This window comes from Mus caroli, unplaced genomic scaffold (assembly GCF_978045245.1).
Source record: "Mus caroli unplaced genomic scaffold, Mus_caroli_1 scaffold_7, whole genome shotgun sequence".
Lineage (NCBI taxonomy): Eukaryota > Metazoa > Chordata > Mammalia > Rodentia > Muridae > Mus > Mus caroli.
In genome coordinates this window covers 145,780,346-145,801,619 of record NW_028227262.1, presented here as the reverse complement: position 1 = coordinate 145,801,619, position 21,274 = coordinate 145,780,346, and the positions used below count along the sequence as shown (strand labels likewise).

Genomic DNA, 21,274 nt, shown 5'->3' with positions numbered 1-21,274 from the left:
AATTATTCATTTAATTACTCAACCTTTACAAATGATAGGCACAAGCTTTTATCTTTTTCTTTTTTGTAAAATGGTGCCTTTTGGAAAGAAATTCAAGACAGTACCAAATGTTTTCAATTCTATTTAGTATTTAAAAGCTGATTTTTTTGTCTTTTCTTTTTTTATTTAGGGAAGAAGGAGTTTCTTTCTATTTTTTTTTAATTGGGTATTTATTTCATTTACAGTTCCACTGCAATCCCAAAAGTCCCCCACATGCTCACCCACCCACTCCCCCACCCACCCACTCCCACTTCATGGCCCTGGCATTTCCCTGTACTGTGGCATATAAAGTTTGCAAGACAAATGGGCCTCTCTTTCCACTGATGGCCTACTATGTCATCTTCTGATTCATATGCAGCTAGAGACACAAGCTCTGGGGGTACTGGTTAGCTCATATTGTTGTTCCACCTATAGGGTTGCAGACCCCTTTAGCTCCTTGGGTACTTGCTCTAGCTCCACCATTGGGGCCCCTGTGTTCCATCCACTAGCTGAGTGTGAGCATCCACTTTTGTGCTTGCTAGGCCCCGGCATAGTCTCACAAGAGACAGGTATATCTGGGTCCTTTCAGCAAAATCTTGCTAGTGTATGCAATGGTGTCAGCATTTGGAAGCTAATTATGGGATGGATCCCGAGATATGGCAGTCTCTAGATGGTCCATCCTTTCTTCTCAGCTCCAAATTTTGTCTCTGTAACTCCTTCCATGGGTGTTTTGTTCTCAGTTCTAAGAAGGGGCAAAGTGTCCACACTTTGATCTTCGTTCTTCTTGAGTTTCATGCGTTTAGCAAATTGTATCTTATATCTTGGGCATTATAAGTTTCTGGGCTAATATCCACTTAACAGTGAGTGCATATTGTGCGAGTTCTTTTGTGATTGGGTTGCCTCACTCAGGATGATACCCTCCAGGTCCATCCATTTGCCTAGGAATTTCAAAAATTCATTCTTTTTAATAGCTGTGTAGTACTCCATTGGTAAATGTACCACATTTTCTGTATCCATTCCTCTGTTGAGGGGCATCTAGGTTCTTTCCAGCTTCTGGCTATTATAAATAAGGCTGCTATGAACATAGTGGAGCATGCATCCTTCTTACCGGTTGGAATATCTTCTGGATATGTGCCCAGGAGAGGTATTGCGGGATCCTCCAGTAGTACTATGTCCAATTTTCTAGGGAATCGCTAGACTGATATCCAGAGTGGTTGTACAAGCTTGCAATCCCACCAACAATGGAGGAGTGTTCCTATTTCTCCACATCCTCCCCAGTATCTGCTGTCACCTGAATTTTTGATCTTAGCCATTTTGACTGGTGTGAGGTAGAATCTCAGGGTTGTTTTGATTTGCATTTCCCTGATGATAAAGGATGTTGAACATTTTTTCAGGTGCTTCTCTGCCATTCAGTATTCCTCAGGTGAGAATTCTTTGTTCAGTTCTGAGCCCCATTTTTTAATGGGGTTATTTGGTTTTCTGGAGTCCACCTTCTTGAGTTCTTTATATATTTTGGATATTAGTCCCCTCTCTGATTTAGGATAGGTAAAGATCCTTTCCCAATCTGTTGGTGGCCTTTTTGTCTTATTGACAGTGTCTTTTGCCTTGCAGAAGCTTTGCAACTTTATGAGGTCCCATTTGTCGGTTCTCGACCTTACACCACAAGCCATTGCTGTTCTATTCAGGAATTTTTCCCCTGTACCCATATCTTTGAGGCTTTTCCCTACTTTCTCCTCTATAAGTTTCAATGTCTCTGGTTTCATGTGGAGTTCCTTAATCCACTTAGATTTGACCTTTGTACAAGGAGATAGGAATGGATCAATTCACATTCTTCTACATGATAATGTCCAGTTGTGCCAGCACCATTTGTTGAAAATGCTGTCTTTCTTCCACTGGATGGTTTTTGCTCCCTTGTCAAAGATCAAGTGACCATAGGTGTGTGGGTTCATTTCTAGGTCTTCAATTCTATTCCATTGGTTGTCTACTTGTCTGTCGCTATACCAGTACCATGCAGTTTTTATCACAATTGCTCTGTAATACCGCTTTAGGTCAGGCATGGTGATTCCACCAGAGGTTCTTTTATCCTTCAGAAGAGTTTTTGCTATCCTAGGTTTTTTGTTATTCCAGATGAATTTGCAGATTGCCCTTTCTAATTTGTTGAAGAATTGAGTTGGAATTTTGATGGGGATTGCATTGAATCTGTAGATTGCTTTTGGCAAGATAGCCATTTTTACTATATTAATCCTGCCCATCTATGAGCATGGGAGATCTTTCCATCTTCTGAGATCTTCTTTAATTTCTTTCTTCAGAGACTTGAAGTTCTTATCATACAGATCTTTCACTTCCTTAGAGTCACACCAAGGTATTTTATATTATTTGTTACTATTGAGAAGGGTGTTGTTTCCCTAATTTCTTTCTCAACCTGTTTATCCTTGTATACAGAAAGTCCATTGGCTTGTTTACTTTAATTTTTTATCCAGCTACTTCATTGAAGCTGTTTATCAGGCTTAGGAGTTCTCTGGTGGGATTTTTAGGGTCACTTATATATACTATCATATCATCTGCAAAAAGTGATATTTGACTTCTTCCTTTCCAAATTGTATCCCCTTGATCTCCTTTTGTTGTTGAATTGCTCTGGCTAGGACTTCAAGTAAAATGTTCAATAGGTAGGGAGGAAGTGGGCAGCCTTGTCTAGTCCCTGATTTTAGTGGGATTGCTTCCAGCTTCTCACCATTTACTTTGATGTTGGCTACTGGTTTGCTGTAGATTGCTTTTATCATATTTAGGTATGGGCCTTGAATTCCTGATCTTTCCAAGACTTTTATCATGAATGGGTGTTGAATTTTGTCAAATGCTTTCTCAGCATCTAACAAGATGATCATGTGGTTTTTTGTCTTTGAGTTTGTTTATATACTGGATTATGTTGATGGATTTCTGTATATTGAACCATCCCTGCATCCCTGGGATGAAACCTACTTGGTTAAGATGGATGATTGTTTTGATGTGTTCTTGGATTCGGTTAGCGAGAACTTAATTTAGGATTTTTGCATCGATATTCATAATGGAAATTGGTCTGAAGTTCTCTATCTTTTTTGGGTGTTTTTGTGGTTTAGGTATCAGAGTAATTGTGGCTTCATAGAATGAGTTGGGTAGAGTACCTTCTGTTTCTATTTTGTGGAATAGTTTGTGAAGAACTGGGATTAGATCTTCTTTGAAGGTCTGATAGAACTCTGTACTAAACCCATCTGGTCCTGGGCTTATTTTTGGCTGGGACACTATTAATGACTGCTTCTATTACTTTAGGGGACATAGGACTGTTTAGATGATTAACCTGATCCTGATTTAACTTTGGTACCTGGTATCTCTGTAGAAACGTGTCCATTTCATCCAGGTTCTCCAGTTTTGTTGAGTATAGTCTTTTGTAGAAGGATCTGATGGTGTTTTGGATTTCTTCAGGATCTGTTGTTATGTCTCCCTTTTCATTTCTGATTTTGTTAATTAGGATGCTTTCCCTGTGCCCTCTAGTGAGTCTGTCTAAGGGTTTATCCATCTTGTTGATTTTCTCAAAGAACCAGCTCTTCTTTGGTTGATTCTTTGAATAGTTCTTCTTGTTTCCACTTGGTTGATTTTGCCCGAGTTTAATTATTTCCTGCCGTCTACTCCTCTTGGGTGAATTTGCTTCCTTTTGTTCTAGAGCTTTTAGGTGTGTTGTCAAGCTGCTAATGTGTTCTCTCTCTAGTTTCTTTTTGGAGGCACTCAGAGCTATGAGTTTTCCTCTTAGAAATGCTTTAATGGGGCCCCTAAGTTTTGATATGTTGTGGTTTCATTTTCATTAAACTCCAAAATGTTCTTAATTTCTTTCTTTATTCCTTCCTTGACCAAGGTATCATTGAGAAGAGTGTTGTTCAGTTTCCACGTGAATGTTGGCTTTATATTATTTATTTTGTTATTGAAGATCATCAGCCTTAGTCCATGCTGATCTGATAGGATGCATGGGACAATTTCAACATTATTTCTTTGTATATGTTGAGGCTTGTTTTGTGACCAATTATGTGGTCAATTTTGGAGAAGGTACCATGAGATCCTGAGAAGAAGGTATATCCTTTTGTTTTAGGATAAAATGTTCTATAGATATCTGTTAGATATATTTGTTTCATAACTTTTGTTAGTTTCACTGTGTCCCTGTTTAGTTTCTGTTTCCATGATCTGTCCATTGGTGAAAGTGGTGTGTTGAAATCTCCCACTATTATTGTGTGAGGTGCAATGTGTGGTTTGAGCTTTACTAAAGTTTCTTTAATGAATGTGGCTGCCCTTGCATTTGGAGCATAGATATTCAGAATTGAGAGTTCCTCTTGGAAGATTTTACCTTTGATGAGTATTAAGTGCCCCTCCTTGTCTTTTTTGATGACTTTGGGTTGGAAGTTGATTTTAGTAGATATTAGAATGGCTACTCCAGCTTGTTTCTTCAGAGCTTTTGCTTGGAAAATTGTTTTCCAGCCTTTCATTCTGAGGTAGTATCTGTCTTCTTCCCTGAGAGGGGTTTCTTGTAAGCAGCAAAATGTTGGGTCCTGTTAGTGTAGCCAGTCTGTTAGTCTATGTCTTTTTATTGGGGAGTTGAGTCCAGAGATATTAAGAAAAAGTACTTGTTGTTTCCTATTATTTTTGTTGTTAAAGTTGGCATTCTGTTCTTGTTCCTGTCTTCTTTTAGTTTTTTTGAGGGATAACCTTCTTGCTTTTTCTAGGATGTGGTTTCTGTCCTTGTATTGTTTTGTTTTTTGTTTGTTTGTTTGTTTGTTTTTTTCTGTTATTATCCTTTGAAGGGCTGGATTTGTGGAAAGATTATGTGTGAATTTGGTTCTGTCATGGAATACCTTTGTTTCTCCATGTAAGGTAATTGAAAGTTTGGCTGGGTATAGTAGCCCGGGTTTGCATTTGTGTTCTCTTAGTGTCTATATAACATCTGTCCAGGCTCTTCTGGCTTTCATAGTCTCTGGTGAAAAATCTAGTGTAATTCTGATAGGCTTGCCTTTATATGTTACTTGACCTTTTTCCCTTACTGCTTTTAATATTCTATCTTTATTTAGTGCATTTGTTGTTCTGATTATTATGTGTCGGGAGGAATTTCTGTTTTGGTCCAGTCTATTTGGAGTTCTGTAGGCTTCTTGTATATTCATGGGCATGTCTTTCTTTAGGTTTGGGAAGTTTTCTTCTATAATTTTGTTGAAGATATTTCCTGGCCCTTTGAATTGAAAATCTTCATTCTCATCTACTCGTATTATCTGTAGGTTTGGTCTTCTCATTGTGTCTTGGATTTCCTGGATGTTTTGAGTTAGGATCTTTTTGCATTTTGTATTTTCTTTGATTGTTGTGCCGATATTCTCTGGAATCTTCTGCACTTGAGATTCTCTCTTCCATCTCTTGTATTCTGTTGCTGATTCTCACATCTATGGTTCCAGATTTCTTTCCTAGGGTTTCTATCTCCAGCATTACCTCACTTTGGGTTTTCTTTGTTGTGTTTTCTACTTCCCTTTTTAGGTCTTGGATGGTTTTATTCAATTCCATCACCCGTTTGGTCCTGTTTTCCTGCAATTCTTTAAGGGAGTTTTTTGCTTCCTCTTTAAGGTCTTCTACCTGTTTAGCAGTGTTCTCCTGTATTTTTTTACGTGAATTTTTAAAATCCTTCTTGACTTCCTCTACCATCATCATGAGATATGCTTTTAAATCCGGGTCTAGCTTTTCGGGTGTGTTAGGGTTCCCTGGAGTGTGTGAGGTGGGAGTGCTGCGTTCTGATGATGGTGAGTGGTCTTGGTTTCTGTTAGTAAGATTCTTAAGTTTACCTTTCGCCATCTGGTAATCTCTGGAGTTAGTTGTTATAGTTGTCTCTGGTAAGAGATTGTTCCTCTTGTGATTCTGTTAGCCTCTATCAGCAGACCTGGGAGACAGGCTCTCTCCTCTGAGTTTCAGTGGTCAGAGCACTCTCTGCAGGCAAGCTCTCCTCTTACAGGGAAGGTGCACAGATATCTGCCATTTGGACCTCCCTCCTGCCCGAAGATGAAGGCCCAAAACAGGACCTGTCCCAGAAGCTGTGTTGCTTTGGCCTGTCACAGAAGCTGTTAGTTTCTGTAGTCCACATTCTCACCTGCACAGACTAGTCTCGGAGGGATCCAGGAACCAAGATGGCTCCCCCAGGTGCTCCTTCAAAGCCTTCCCGGGCAGGGAGGACATCTCTCCTCTGGCAGGGAAAGTACCAGGATGTCTGGAGCCCGAAAAGAGGGCTGCCTCAGAAGCTCTGTGGCTCCCGCCTGTCCCAGAAGCTGTTAGCTTCTGTAGTCCAACACTCTCACCTGTGCAGAGTCACCTCACCTGGTGGAGTCGTGGAACCTTTTTTGACTTTTCTTAATTTTCATATTTTAACCTGTATCTTGGGAAGACTACAAGAGAAATATATGTGGTTCCTATTTACAGTATTACTCCAGGTCTCAGAGTATAAATTGTCATCTATATCCTGTTCTGGTGAGGGAAACCAACCATTGTAGCCAATGTTCTATTGCTGGGAAGACACCATGACCAGGGCAACTCTTAGAAAAGATGGGCAACGTTTAGTTGAGAGCTTGCTTACAGTGTCAGAAAGTTACTCTTATTATTATGATGGGGAGCATGAAACAACTCAGGCAGTCATGGTGCTGGAGAAATGGCTGTGAGCTTTACATCCGATCCATCCACAGCAAACAGAGAGAGATGTGGATCTATACCCCGTCCCCCACCCTCATGGATCATGGGACAGTTTGGTCCACAAGGATAGTAGGAACAGAGACTGGAACAGGGGTTTCAGAAACCCTGTGAGTACATACCGTGAATAACCACATCCTGACCAGCTATCAGGGGGCAGATCACCTTTATTTAGGTGATTCAAGGCTTATAAAGTCTTGGGGATTGAGGGTAGGCACATCCAGGATGGGCAAAGGTCATTGGTTAGGGGCATAGGATATCTGAAATTACATCATTAACATAGGGAAGCATTTCAGGACTCTCAGGTGCTGGCTAAACAGGTTTTATCAGGACAAAGGAAATTGATGCTGTAATCCAATTGGACTACATGTTGGGGCTTAGAATTCTCCAGATAAGGTCACTAATAAATTCTGACCCATATTGCAGAGTCTAGAGGCTATCTGGTCATGGTGGACTTCACCCTTAATTAGTTTCCCCCCAAGAGATAGGGAGCCTATGCCTGAGTTGGCCTTTTGAAACCTCAAAGCCTACCCACAGTTACACACTTCCTCCAACAAGACCACACCTACCCAGCAAGGACACACCTCCTAATCAGTCTAATCCTTTCAGATAGTTCCACTCCCTGGTGAGCAAGCATTCTAATGTGTACAGTTATGGGAGCCATTCTTACTCAAACCACCACAGATGCACATGGTAAAGTTGTGAGTGAGGATGCTGTCAAGTGGTATAGGAAGTGATGCAAAGAGCTATACCCAGAGAAACCAAAAAAGAGTGCTAGAAACATACTGACTTAAATAGTTGAGTCAGAAAAGGCTTCTCTGAGAAGCTAACCATTGAGAAATCTCCTGAACAGTGTAAGAGAAGGAGTGTTATAGGACAGGAGACACAGGTACAATTATGTTTGATGGGCCAGAATGCCGGTTATAAATGAGAACAGCAGCACAGTTTCAGTTACATGCAGCCTGAATGGTGTGATGCCATGGGTATATGAAAGCTGCTTTGCCCACACTGTGTACTACACTTAATTCCATGGGTCTCCATGCCATTGCTGTAGTTGATGAGGATTTGCTACTTTGTTCTGTCAAGTTTTGACATGTATTTTAGACTATGACATTATGTTGTTTATTTTTTCTTTCCTAGACTGCAATGGATCAGCTTCATATGCACTTCACTCAAGCCATTCACAACACCGTATTTCAGGTTGTGCTTGGCTATGTGGAGCTGTGTGCAGGAAACACGGATACAAAATTCCAGAAGCTTCAGTATAAAGATCTCTGTACGGTGTGTATTAGTTTCTTTTTTCTTCTTCTCTCCCTTAGGTTTTAAATCAGTAATTTCCTGCTTCTTTGCACCTATTGCCTGAAGATGCCCCTAAAATAAAAGCAAACATATTTATCATTTTTTTTCTTTTCTAATGTGGTTCGTCCTAGAAAGCAGGTGAGGAGTGGACATATTTAGGGTATGCTTTAGCAGGAAGTGTAGCTGACCCATAGCTCAGAGTGTCTATAGAACCACAGAGGAAACCGCACATCTGCTTGCTACTCATTGAGGTTTTTTTCTTCCCTTTTCTGTTTTTGGTTGTTTTGTTTCTTTGTTTTTCAGATATCTTGAGTTTGGGATTACCTCCTTTAGTCTCCCAGGTTTCAGATGCTGCCATCTTAACTTGCTTGGTACCTGTTAACCATCAAGTGGCCTTGTATATGATGTTGTTAGTATGGCTATAATTGGTAGATGACTTTAAGTGATATAGTAGGTAATTACAAGTTTGTAATTTCAACAAAATAGGAAATGATTCCTACTAATTCAAAAGAAGCACTTTAAACAAATGACGGTCTAGTCTTTTTACAGTGGTATGTTTGTATCTGTACATATTGTTTTTGTATGCTTTTCAAAGTCAAGCTTTATGAGCTAGTCCTGTACATTCAAACTCTTAATTCCACAGTTAAGATGATTCTATATGCTTTGATGAGTGAAAAGTTATGCATGATGTGTTTCTCATTGTGTTTCTTTTGGATTATTGTCACTTAGAAAAACAGTGATGATAAGGTGATCTTTGAAATAGCTGTTTCTTGTCATTGTGAAAGGCCTCTTCAAAAAATGCTTTTTCAAGTTAGCCCTAAAAGATTTCTGGTACCTCAGTACAAAGGTAGTCAAATATATGTGGTAGCAGTTGTGGGGAAAAATGGTTTGCTACTATTCTAGAGCTTAGTCATAGAAACCACGCATACACATAAAATATTGCCTAGTATGATGAAATAATAAAGCTTTTAGAGACGAGTATAGTATTGACCCCCTGTGGCAGTTCTGGGTTAGCTTATAGCCTCAGGTGGTTGCAGAACTGCTTGAATTTTTTACCAAAACTGGTGCCAAAGAAATGGACAGCCTGTGTGGTGTGCACAACAGTCTCCAGCTGTATCGTCTTTTCTTTAAGTTCCTGCATAGTGCCACCCCTGCAGAGCTGCTCCTCCCACAATTCGCTAGTGGTCAGCACAGGTAGAGCTGGCATGAGCAGTGCAGTGCTTGAGAATATATGCCCGGCCTGCTGTGCACATGGTATGCTCTTGGTGATTAAGATTTAGGGGGTGGGGAGAAATGACTTCAATTCAGTTTGTTGACTAGTTTATCAGAATAATGCCATTTAGTGACTTTGTTCTATAAATGATGGTGGCTATCTCCTCCTTTGATGTTGACTAAGGAAGCTGATGAAAGAGAACATAAGCATATCTTTCTCATGGGAACAAGTAAGTGGTTCTCATTGGCATCACTCAGGAAAGCTGCTGATTCATGAAGGAATCTGGTCACAGGACATGAAGTTCTTAACTTTATGTGGTGGTGGGAGTCATTTCTGCCTCATATTTAAAAGTAGATGGTGATGGTAAGCAGATGTAGACATGTGGTCTCAGGAAGCAGAGGACACTGGAGACCATCATGCTGACCAGTGTTCTGGAAAAAAATACCTTGTGTTTCATGTCTTCTGCTGTTCTTAATTCAACAGTGTTCTTATATTTAAATAATTTAAATATTTAAATAATTATGGTCATTTCAGGTACCATAACATATTGTATCTTTTGTAACTTTGAAATACATATTATAATGATGTGCACATTGCCTGTTTTATAATGCTAGTATGTGATTGATTAAGGATACTTATTAGCAGTTAGAAACACCTAACACTGGTACTCAAGAGACAATTTCTGTGCCACAGTTGTTATTTATACAGTACACTTTTTGTTTGTATTCCTGGTTAGCACGAATGATCAAGTGCCCGATAATTGAGAATGGCAGTTTTCTCCACAAGCTGTATGTGTTTTTTAGTCAGGAGTCTAGTCAGGTGCTAGTAATATTTGTCATGCTTTGTTGGTATGCAGGAGTCATGGCCAAGGAAGTGACAGGTTTGGGCTCCAAGCCCAGCCCTCTCCCATCCAGTTCTGTTCTTTTTCTGCTGTTGCTGAGGTGTTTTGGTGCTTAGGAAGTACAGAAGATGTTAACATTGCATACAGCATGGCACATGCAGAAATTACTAGAGATTTACAGCTGAGGGAATGTCTTTTAAGCACTTTTCCATGTTTTGACCAGTGATTGGCATGCAGCAGTTTCCCAGAGGTGTTAATGACGCTCTGTGTGTGTGTGTGCGCGTGTGAGTGCAGGCGCTGTGGAATTTGGATCTCTGTAAAATACCAGACCCTCTGTAGTCTACATGTTTATTAGGATGTGAGTAGAGTGCTAAATCTAAATATGAAACAATAAAAATGCCCTAGAACTGTCTAGAGATTTCTGATTTTGTGATACACTTAGTAGAGTTGTCTTATGAGTTCAATTATACAATAAAGGACAGTCAGCCTGTACTCATCACTTCTCACTGAGGCAACTTTGAAAAGATAGTCTTCGACTATATGCTTCCAGCTTGCAATTTAGGGTACTTACACTATACATTGAACATCAACCAAACTCAGTTTATAATTGCACTGGATGGTCTGTGTGTCAACTTGACACAGCTGGAGTTATCACAGAGAAAGGAGCTTCAGTTGAGGAAATGCCTCCATGAGATCTAACTGTAAGGCATTTTCTCAATTAGTGATCAAGGGGAAAGGCCCCTTGTGGATGGGACCATCTCTGGGCTGGTAGTCTTGGGTTCTATAAGAGAGTAGGCTGAGCAAGCCAGGGGAGGCAAGCCAGTAAGAAACATCCCTCCATAGCCTCTGCATCCGCTCCTGCTTCCTGACCTGCTTGAGTTCCAGTCCTGACTTCCTTAGTGATGAACAGCAGTGTAGAAGTGTAAGCTGAATAAACCCTTTTCTCCCCAGCTTCTTCTTGGTCATGATGTTGTTCAGGAATAGAAACCCTGACTAAGGCAATAGTAGAGATGGAAGGTTATAGGCTTTCTCTGAACTGATTGTGGTGAGATGAGAAGTCAGATCCATGGAAAGTTAAACATCAATCAAGATCAGATTAGGGAGCCTTCATGTGTTCACATTGTGTTCACGTTTCTTCACTGTGAGAGCCAGGTTTGCAGATCCAGATCTTGCAATGGGGTGCTTGTTGCTCTCTGTGCTCATCCAAGTTAGGAGAATTGAATACCTTTTCTATAGATTTGGGATTTCTTTTTTCCCCTTGAACATTATTTTGTTTAAACTCTTTCTTTTCTGTACTAAACATTGTTTCTCAGAGACTGCATTCTCTTTCCCTCACTTGCACCTGCACAGAAGTCTCTGGGCGATGAATGCAGCTGTAAACATGGAGCCACCTCTGGAAGTTACACTTTTGCTTCCTCTCCTTAAAGACATGTCAAGAAGAGGTGTTAGACTGTTAGTGTTTCCTGAATTGATTCATTCAGAGAATTGCAGTTTCCCACATGTGAACATAGAAGTGGAACTACGATGTCAGGGTGTGACCCGAGCTTCCTTGCTAGGTGTTTGGTAACTGATGACTGGCTTGAGGAAGTGATGACATAGCTCTGGGTACCTCTGTTTGTTTTATGAAAGGTGAAATGGCTCCAACATGGTTTCTTGTGTATTGCAACCCTCAGCTAGGGACAGACGTCCATGCATCCCTCCCCTTTCCTGGCCATACAGAATTATTGACTGGTTTGATCATGAGTTGGGTAGTGAAGCAGGGCTCACTATGAAGCTCGAGCTGGACTTGAACTTGTAACACACCTGCCTCGGTCTCTTTTGTGTTCGGTTATAGGTAATGCCACCATGCCTGGCTTGCTAATGATTTTAAGTACATGGCTAGGAAGAATTGTTTTTTGAGTGTAGATGCTAACTGCTAGAATGGTATAGTGGAAATGGCTGAGTTTTAATGCAAAATGACTCTTATTGCCAGCATACAGAGATTAATATGCCATAATTTATATACATTGAAAACACCTTTAAAAGCTATTACATTTATTTAGTAAAATGGTCTCTAAAGTTTATATTTTAAATATAAACTTAGATGGGAATTATCTTGCTATCTGGTGTTAAATTTATTATTCTCATATGCTTGTACACATTGATGTATTGGATTATAATAAAATTTGAGTTCTTTTGGCAGACTTTTAGACAAAATCATTGATTCAGCTAGAGCTTTGAATCATTCATGCTTAAATCAGTGACAAGCAGCTTTGCTTTAACTTCAGTTGTTTTGGAAAAAAAAAAAAGACAACATTAATGTATCATGCTTGATACAGCTGTAAAATATAGTAAGCTCCTAAGTGATAGCACAGGGGAGGAGGCCCAAGAGAGAGCATAAGCAAGGAGCCTCTTTCCTCACATTGTGTAGAGTGAAAGGTAGTAGAATTAAGGTTTAATTTTTTGGGTTATAAACTATGACCTGTTGTAAAAATTGTTTGACTGTAACAGTTATTTTTACAGTCCTAATGTTTCCCTGAAAAAATATTTCTAATACTATCTTCCTCTTATATTCTAGGCAAAATGTTGGGATATACTTAGATGAAATGTATTTGCTTAATATAAATGTATATTAAGTACTATTGAATTTGTGAAGTCTTTGTTGTTGTTGTTGTTGTTTTGGTTTTTTTGTTTTTAAATTGGCCTCAGAGGAGCTCTTGTATTAAGTAAAGACTCCCTGCGGTATAGCCAGGGACTTTTTTGAGTTTTGTTTCACTTGGCCATATATTTTTAATCCTTACTGATTTTGTTCTTTTTTTTTAATATATATTTGGTTAGAAATGAGTCAGGTATAATGATGTGCTAAAATAAACTGAAGAAGAAAAAATGAAACTGGCCATTGTAAGCTAACAATTATAAAAATAAGCATGTGAAATTATTTTATATAACTGCATGCTATTTTTTGATGTATATAAGTGACAGTTTCTTCTGCATGTTCCTGTGTTTGGGGTTTGTATAGACTCCAGTGGTTTTTAGCTGCACATTTGGCTATGGCGCCTCACCAGGATGCATTTCTAGAGGTGAGATTGCATAGTTGAAGAGGCTGTTCTGTTAGGTGATTCCTGTCTCTCTCCGAGATTAAGGCTGCTTTCAACAGTGGTGTGGGAAGCTTGTTTGGCTGTGGCTTTCTCCGTCTAGAGTATGCACGCTAAGCATACTGTCCCACACCATCCTGGTGTGTGCTTGTGAAGCGTATTCTCTCGGGTTTGCATGCTGCCCCTAACCAGACGGTTGTTGCAATTCTTCTCTTTCTGAAAGGGACTTCTTACTGTACTGCCCAGGCTGGCCTCGAATGCATATGTCCATTCCCCTGCATCAGCTTTCCAAAGAGTTAGGACTTGAGGCATACACTCTCATATCCAGCTTCTCACTCCTTAGAATTCCATCTAGACGTGGAATATTAGTTCTTTACGTATGTGTGTGAATTTCTTCAACTATATTGTTTGCGTTTTGACTTGTTTATGGTCATATAAGTTCTGCTTTTTAATGTAAAAATTTATCAACTTTTAGTTTTGTTACCTCTGAATGTTGAGTTTGTAGAAGAGAACTTTGTATCAACATTAAAAAGGAAATGCTTCATATTTTCTCTTACTGCTGTATAGTTATAGTTTTTATTTAGATTTCTTACTCTTCGTTTTATGGTGTATAAAGTGAGTCTGATTTTGACTTTTCTATTGACTGCCTAGTTGCTGAACACTGAAAACAGGTGTCTAATGATGTGAGGAGCCACCTCCACCATTTGCTGGGTTTTCATGAGAGACTGGGTATTTTTAATGGGTATCATAATAAGATCTTGAATTAACTTAAGTAGAATATGTCGATAACACTGAAATATCCTCATCAAGAGTACCTTGACTTTCCACTAGTTCAAGTCTTTTACATTTTTCACATTGTCTCATGATTTTCCTTATGGAGTTTTTGAACTTATATTGCAAAGATTATTTCTAAAACTTTTTTATCTCTTAATTATAAATGCTTTAAATGATTGTTATTGATATGAGTCTTATTTTTTTATAACCCCCATCATTGCTGGGTTATTACTGAGGTAGTTTTAGAGATCTGTAGGAATTTTCAGTTCTTATGTCAGTTAGTAGATTAAAGTAGCTTTTTGTTTGTGTGGCCCCTAGTTGTTTAGTCTAATTGTTTTGACCACTATCTCCCAAATCTGTTTAATAGTGGATACCATTCTTAATATAGTCACGAGCTGTTAGTCAGGAATGGGTCTTGGATGAATGACCATCGGTTTTTCTGTTTTGGTGTCGGTGAGGCAGTCATTTGGTTTTGCCTTCTTAGACCTATTAATAGGGAAAACATTATTACTTTGTTTTGTCATATTAAACCAGTAAAGTAGATTGTTATAAGCCTTGCATGGGCACTCTGGTTCCAGAGGTTAGCTCTTCTGCTTTGGGGTTCAGCTTGAGAAAGTCAATGTGCTTACCCAAGAGTATGCTGAGACATCCTGGTTAATGTTTGGTAAATAAAGAGTTTGGGGAGAGTGAAATCCTTCTGGGAAGAAAAGGTCTTTTTGAGAGTGAGGGCCACTGACATGTGAGCCTCCCAGGCAGCAGTCTGGGAAGGTCTGCAGGCATGCTGCATCCAAGCAGCCCTGCTAGGCCATTGGTATGTAAGCTTCATGAGCAGCGCCTGCAGGCTTTGGGCCTGTGAGGATGCGCAGCAGCAGCCTAATGCATCTGTCCATTCTCCTGAGCTCTGCTCTGCTCGTCCTTCCCCTTGGAGGAGCACTCACTCCAGTGCCTGAGCCCATCTGTGCTCATCAGCAGAGTCCTGGCTGGTGGATTGGTCACAAATGTAAAGGATCTAGAAAATCTAACAATGGGGCAAATGCTGCCTTATGACAGACGGGAAGCTTAAAAGGTAGAATAGGAGCAAAAGCACAGAAGGCCTCTTCTTAGAGCTGTAAGGGAGAAGGGTGCAGAGCCCTCGTGCAGGTCCCTCCCTTGTAATATCTTGCTTTAAAATGTTTTACTTTACTGAAATGTCTGTGAGTTCTGGAGTATCTGTAGAATTTGGACGTCTCTCAAAGTGCTCACTTATTTTACACAGATTGAATTGTAAATCCAGCCACCAGTTTGCTAGTTGTGACTCTGGTCCAAGGAGAAATATAAAGCCATGTCTGCATAGTTAGACATGTGGATGAAAAAGTATATGTATTTGGGTGTTTAGTGGTCTAGTTAGTGCCATGAACTTGGGAGTGCAGGACCGAAAAATGAGGCTGACTCAAGTCTCATGCATAGGCAAGTTTATTTCAAGCAGCAGACAGTTTATGCTCTGAGGGCTCAGAGGGTCACATTAGGGAGGTGTTCAATCCCAAGGACAAGTCTCACCTTGCAAAGTCACAGTTTGCATATGAATAACAATAACTGAATAAACGCCACCTCCAGGCGCACAGAAAACGTAAAGTGTTATGGAGGGACAGCGATTAGGAGACTCTTGTCTTGTTTACTTGGAGTTTTTTCACAAGGTCTCAGGTTCCTCTTACACAATTCCATTCTTGGACTGTGTCCCAACACTTGGGAAAGTTAAAAGTACTGTTTAGAATAGTTACCTGTTCAATAATTTCTTGGATCCTTTGGTTCAGGGACTCCAGATGTTTCATACTATCTGGAGTGCTATTACTAATGAGTAATAAAATGATGTGTTGAAATGGAAATTACTTGAAAGGGTCTTTGTTACTGATACTATTCTTAGGCTCGTCCATTGGAAGCAATGTCTTAGCTTGTAGTGCTCACTTGTATTTGATTAACAGTAGGACATTTTATTTGGAGTGGCTTTAGTTAAGAAAATGTAATTCTTGGGAACTAACTCCTTTTCTTTAGCACGTGACACCAGACAGCTATATTCCGTGCCTGGCAGACCTGTGCAAAGCACTGTGGGAAGTCATGCTCAGCTACTACAGAACCATGGAGTGGCACGAGAAACACGACAATGAGGAAACAGCTGCAGCTGCTGGTAGGACATGGTTTAATTTCTCATTTCAAACTGCGCTGTAGCATGGGCCATGTGTTTGGCATGTGCCGAGTTTCTGGAGTAAGGGAAAGGAGGGATAAGACCCACCTTTAGGACAAAAGCAAAAGAAGTCCTTCAGACCTTTAAGTCTGGGGATTCAGCACTACAGAGGACTTTCAAGTGGTATCTGAGTCTGTTTCTTAGCGTGCATGTTGATGGCCCTGGTGCTGTATTGTCTTGAAAAAGCTTTAAAAGTGTTCCTCTGGTGTCATCAGTTGTAAACTTGGTAAGAGATTGGTCGTTTTTAGGTTTACAGTGAAAGAAATACTAGTGCTCACTATTACTCTAATTTGCAAGTTGTGAGCATTAAGTCAGGCTCTAAGAATTAATAATTATGTTGGTATTGTCCCTTTTGAAAATACAGGAATCCAGGGTCATGCGGAACTTAAAACATTCATTTTGTAAGGAAAATTCAGTTTTAAGTAGCTATGGTATACAATGCTAAGTAATAAAAGCAGCAGTAACTTCAAATCCTCAGGTGGCCCTTTCCAAACAGTATTCAAGATTGCGCATCTCAGATAATTGCGGGTTTATGAGACAGGTTTATGCTCAGTCACTAAAGGACTTGGCACTCAAGCACGAGGACCTGAGTGTGGATCCTGTTGTAACTGTGTAAGACACCGTGTGGGGACCTGGAGGCAGCGGCCAGCCAGCCTAGCCAAGTCAGCACATTGCAGGTTCATCGACCGAGGAAAAGACCTGTTGTTGTCACTGCTCCATTGCTGTGAAGAGACACCACAAGCAAGGAGGTTCTTAATGAAACAACACATTTAATTAGGGACTTGCTTACAGTTTCAGAGGTTTAGGTCATTGTCCTCATGATGGGGAGCATGGAAGCATATACACGGTAGCTGAAAGCTATGTCCTGATCTGTGGGCAGGGGGCGGGGCGCCCAGGTCTGACATGGAATTTGAAACCTCAATTTAAGAGGGTTGGCAGAGGAGACTGGATGACAGCCTAATAGGCAGATCTATAATCAAAAGGAGCAGACAGGGTGAGGGAAATACAAAATGTATGGTGTGAGGAGATGCGTAATCTTGAACCTCTTCGATTTAGCCTCAAGGAGATTTCTTTAGGGGAAAGGCAAAAAAGCAGCCACATTCTTTGCCAAAATATCATAAGAATGATCTCTAGGCTTCTTCCTAATATTCTTCCCTTCTGAAACTTTTTCAGCTGGGTCATCCTAATTTACATTATTCTCAGCACCATTGTCTTCTGTACTCCTAGTAAGACTCCTGAAGACCCAGGAAGGACATGTTTTTCTAATACACAGTCTCAGAATTCACATTCCACTAACAAGCAGCATGGTTAGGCCTATCACAGCAATACCCTCCGCCCTGGTACCAACTTCTGCCTTAGTCTTTGTTATATTGCTATGAAGAGATACTGTGACTACAGCAACTCTTAAGAGAGAAGTGTTTAATTAGGAACTTGCTTACTGTTCTGGAGGCTTAATCTCTTATCCTCATGGTGGGTAGCATGATAACAAGCAAGAGGATGCTGGAGCAGTAGTGGAGAGCTACATCCTCATCTGAGAGAGCCTAGGCCTGCCATAGTTTTGAAACTTAAAAGCCTGCCCCAGTGACACACTGCCCCCAAGAAGCCATACCTCCTAACCCTTCTAATTGTTTCAAAAAGTTCCACTCCGTGGTGACTAAACATTAAAATATATGAGCCTATGGGGAGCCATTTTTATTCACACCACCATACAACAACAACTTGTGACTTTCACAAGCAGGTACAGATACACACATGTGTACCTGTACACCCGTTCACATTCACCTACACACACAGAATTTTACTTTTAAAACAATTATTTTATTAACATTTGTGTGATACATAGCATAAATCATACTGTGTCATACAATTTAATACAGTGGGGTGGGGGTGCAGCTCAGTGGTAAGTGCCTGCTGAGCATGTGGGGCCAGGGTTCAGCCGAAGCTGGAATTTCTAGGCTCATTGAGATATCAGGTTTTCTAAAACTTATTCTACTTTGTTAATATTTCACATTTTTTTCTAGTTATAAGCAGTTGTAAGATGTTATAGGACCATTTTTGTTTTCTAACAAGTAACTTAACAGATAAACCAAAGGGCAGATTTCAAGTAGGATTAGCAGATACATTAGCTATAAGAATACTAAATATATATATGATCTCTATATAAATGTTATAACCAAAATATGGTAATGCAATACTGAGTCATACCAGATTTGGGCCTTACATATTTAGACCTTTTTTGTTACAGTTCCCTGTTCCTAATCTAAACCTTAAAGCATTTTGGTTTTCTGACTAATTCAGCAGTCCACCAGCAATATATATAATTCTGAATAGAATATAATTCAGACTTGCAGAAATACAATGTAAGAACCAGGAATGGGGAATTGTTCCCAGTCCTTTTATAAAGGTGATCAGCCTCTAAAATTCATTTTCTGTAGCTTTATAGTGATCCTATTTGTCTTCCTACCACTGTAAATTCTATACAAAACACTAAAGGTGTAGTTTACATGCACAACTCTGCTGCTGGGTCATGGTAAGTTCTAGCCTGGAGCTAGCTAGATGGATATCGGAGTTGGATAGAGTGTGTATGTATGGTCTTCTCTTACTTCCCACTGGACAGCATGCCAGCCTGAGTGCAGATATGTGGCTGTTACTCTGCAGGCCACTCAGCTACATTTGCTTTAATACAGATGCATGTTTGTATTTCCAGGTGGGAAACTTCCTTTAGGAACAAAATTGATTTTACCTGTGGGACTAGATATTGTTAAATTATTTATTTGGAATGATCAATATTATAATATTATTGTTGATTATAAAAATGTAATATGAATTCTAAAAATAAAAAAAAAAAAAACTGTGCCTCCTGTGTTCTACTCTGTTGGCATGCACATTACCTGACAGTAGGTTTGTTTGGTTTTCTAGCTCCCTGACATCAGACTGTCAAATGGTCTAGATGCAGGTGGTATGTAGCTCTGGGGCCGCCATGCCTTCAATGGGTTCATAAGCCTATTCACATGTGTCCTGCATAGTCTTGAATATATTTAACATTCTCTGTTTGAAGTTATCCCATTTATCAAAAGAGTTTAATTCCAGTGCCTGATTTTACTATCACTTTCAATACATATATCGAGCATATTTTGTTTTTAATTTTATGTCTGGATGTTTGCTTGTATGTATGCCTATGCACCACGTGCATGCTTGGTGCCCACAGACACCAAAAGAGGTGGTGGGATTCCGCAGGAGCAAAGTTACAAAACAAAAGGCTCCCAGAACCATATAGTTGCTAGGAATCTAAAGTACTCTTAACCTTTGCCCAGAATTTTTTTTTAATCTTAGGTTGGCTTATAAAAATGAGAAAATACAACAAAAAAAAATTCGGAATAAAACAGAATTAAAGACATTTGCCATCTTTCTTTCATTTTCAGAAGGAAGCAATGTGATGAGTACTGAGGAGGCCACTTTTGACCGTGGCTACGTAAAGAAGAAGTTAGAGCACGGCCTTACCCGGATATGGCAGGTGTGGTTATTTATGCTCATTCTTACCGAAGCTGTGCTCTGAGATGCGCATGGCACAGCTGGTTTAGTTGTTTAGTTGTTTTTACACTTTGTGTTATTGTACTCTCTGAAGGCTTAATCATATGCTAGTTCATCTTTGGCTATCATTTAACTTAATTTGTGTAATTAGTTGATAATTATATAGATTATAAAGAACAATAGACAAAAATCTCTTAGTTTGAAAATCTCCAGTATATTCCTTGATTAAGGAATCTTATGCTTTCTTAAAGAAGATGTGCCTTTTTATTGAGATGTCCTTTTTATTTTACTTAATTTTCTTAATTTCCTTTTTGCTTAATTTTAGAAAAGAAATAAGTAGGTGATAATTTGGTCAGAATGTAGGAAGAATATTATTTCCTCAATAAGTTTCGTTGAGGAATGCTGTATTCCTTTTACCTGAATTTGGGCTGGTGTTGATGTGCTCCATCATTTGGACTGCTATACTAAAATGCCCTAGCCTGGACTGTTTCAGAAGATCTATATTGTTCCTTACAACTCTTGAGTCTGGAAAGTTTAAGGTCAAAATTCTTAAGAGTTTGTGTTGGATAAAGTTCTGCTTTATACTTCAACAATTGCCCTTACTGTGGAACTGGAAAGCCATGTTTCTCAGGCATCAATATAAGAATCATTTAACTTAAGTTAATCCCATTCACAAGGGTCCCTCCTTGTCGTGACGTAAAGCCTCTCTAAAGGCCCTACTTTGTGCTCTCACCTTGCAGGTTTGGATGTCATCACATGAACTATAAATAGACCCATAATGATCTTTTTACATTTTTTTTCAGTAGACTGATTCAGTTGTATTCTGAAATTTAATTAAAACCTGGTTCTTCCTAGATAAAAGTATAATTTCCTTGGAATCTTTGTAACAATGAAAGACTGTAGAGCCTTGTAGATATGCTATGGTCCCACGCCCCTCCATTTAGTTTGCTTTTAGTTTTATCTTCTAGTATAAGTTTTCTTTTAAAAATAATTTAGGGAAACATCCTAAAAACATAAATTTCCTCAAAAATCATTTAACTTTATTAGAATATAGTGCTCTGGTTTTTGACAACCCTATATTGGTTACACAATTTCAATTTATAGTTTAGTATTTAAATATATTAATGTTGTCGTTACAATTGTTTGACTTATGTATTTTCTCTTATGATGATATTAAAATGTTGAATTTTACAAGTAATTGTGGTTTAGGGCTATTTTTGACCATTATATATGAAAGGAACATCATACTCTATTAAATACCCACCCAGGGCCAGACATGAAGTTTTTGTGATTTAGTCTTCTATTAGACCCTTCCTGTACTTAACTGAACTTAGTGCATTTATTGTAGAATTTCTGGTAATCAGTTGTGCCCTTTGAAATACCTGACATTGTATGTAGTTAGTTCTCATCTGACACGGCAACCTGATTGTATTCCTGGTATATACAACCTATTTGATGTAAAACTTAGTATACCATTCCTATGTAAGCATTTGGCTGGTTCATGGAAGTCGTCATACTTTCATGTATGATCATTGTGTTCCTTCAAGTTGACTATTATGCTCCAGTTTCAAGCTTTA

General features: G+C 39.3%; 1 protein-coding gene across 1 annotated transcript in view; it reads left to right on the top strand.

The window, feature by feature from the left end:
• The window catches only part of Vps50 (VPS50 subunit of EARP/GARPII complex), a 106,518-nt gene that overhangs the window by 40,540 nt on the left and 44,704 nt on the right, over positions 1-21,274 (top strand). The window contains exons 12-14 of the mRNA XM_021164267.2: positions 7,888-8,028; positions 15,977-16,109; positions 19,589-19,680. Coding sequence (XP_021019926.1) covers positions 7,888-8,028; positions 15,977-16,109; positions 19,589-19,680 — 366 coding nt within the window. The remainder of the gene's footprint in view (positions 1-7,887; positions 8,029-15,976; positions 16,110-19,588; positions 19,681-21,274) is intronic.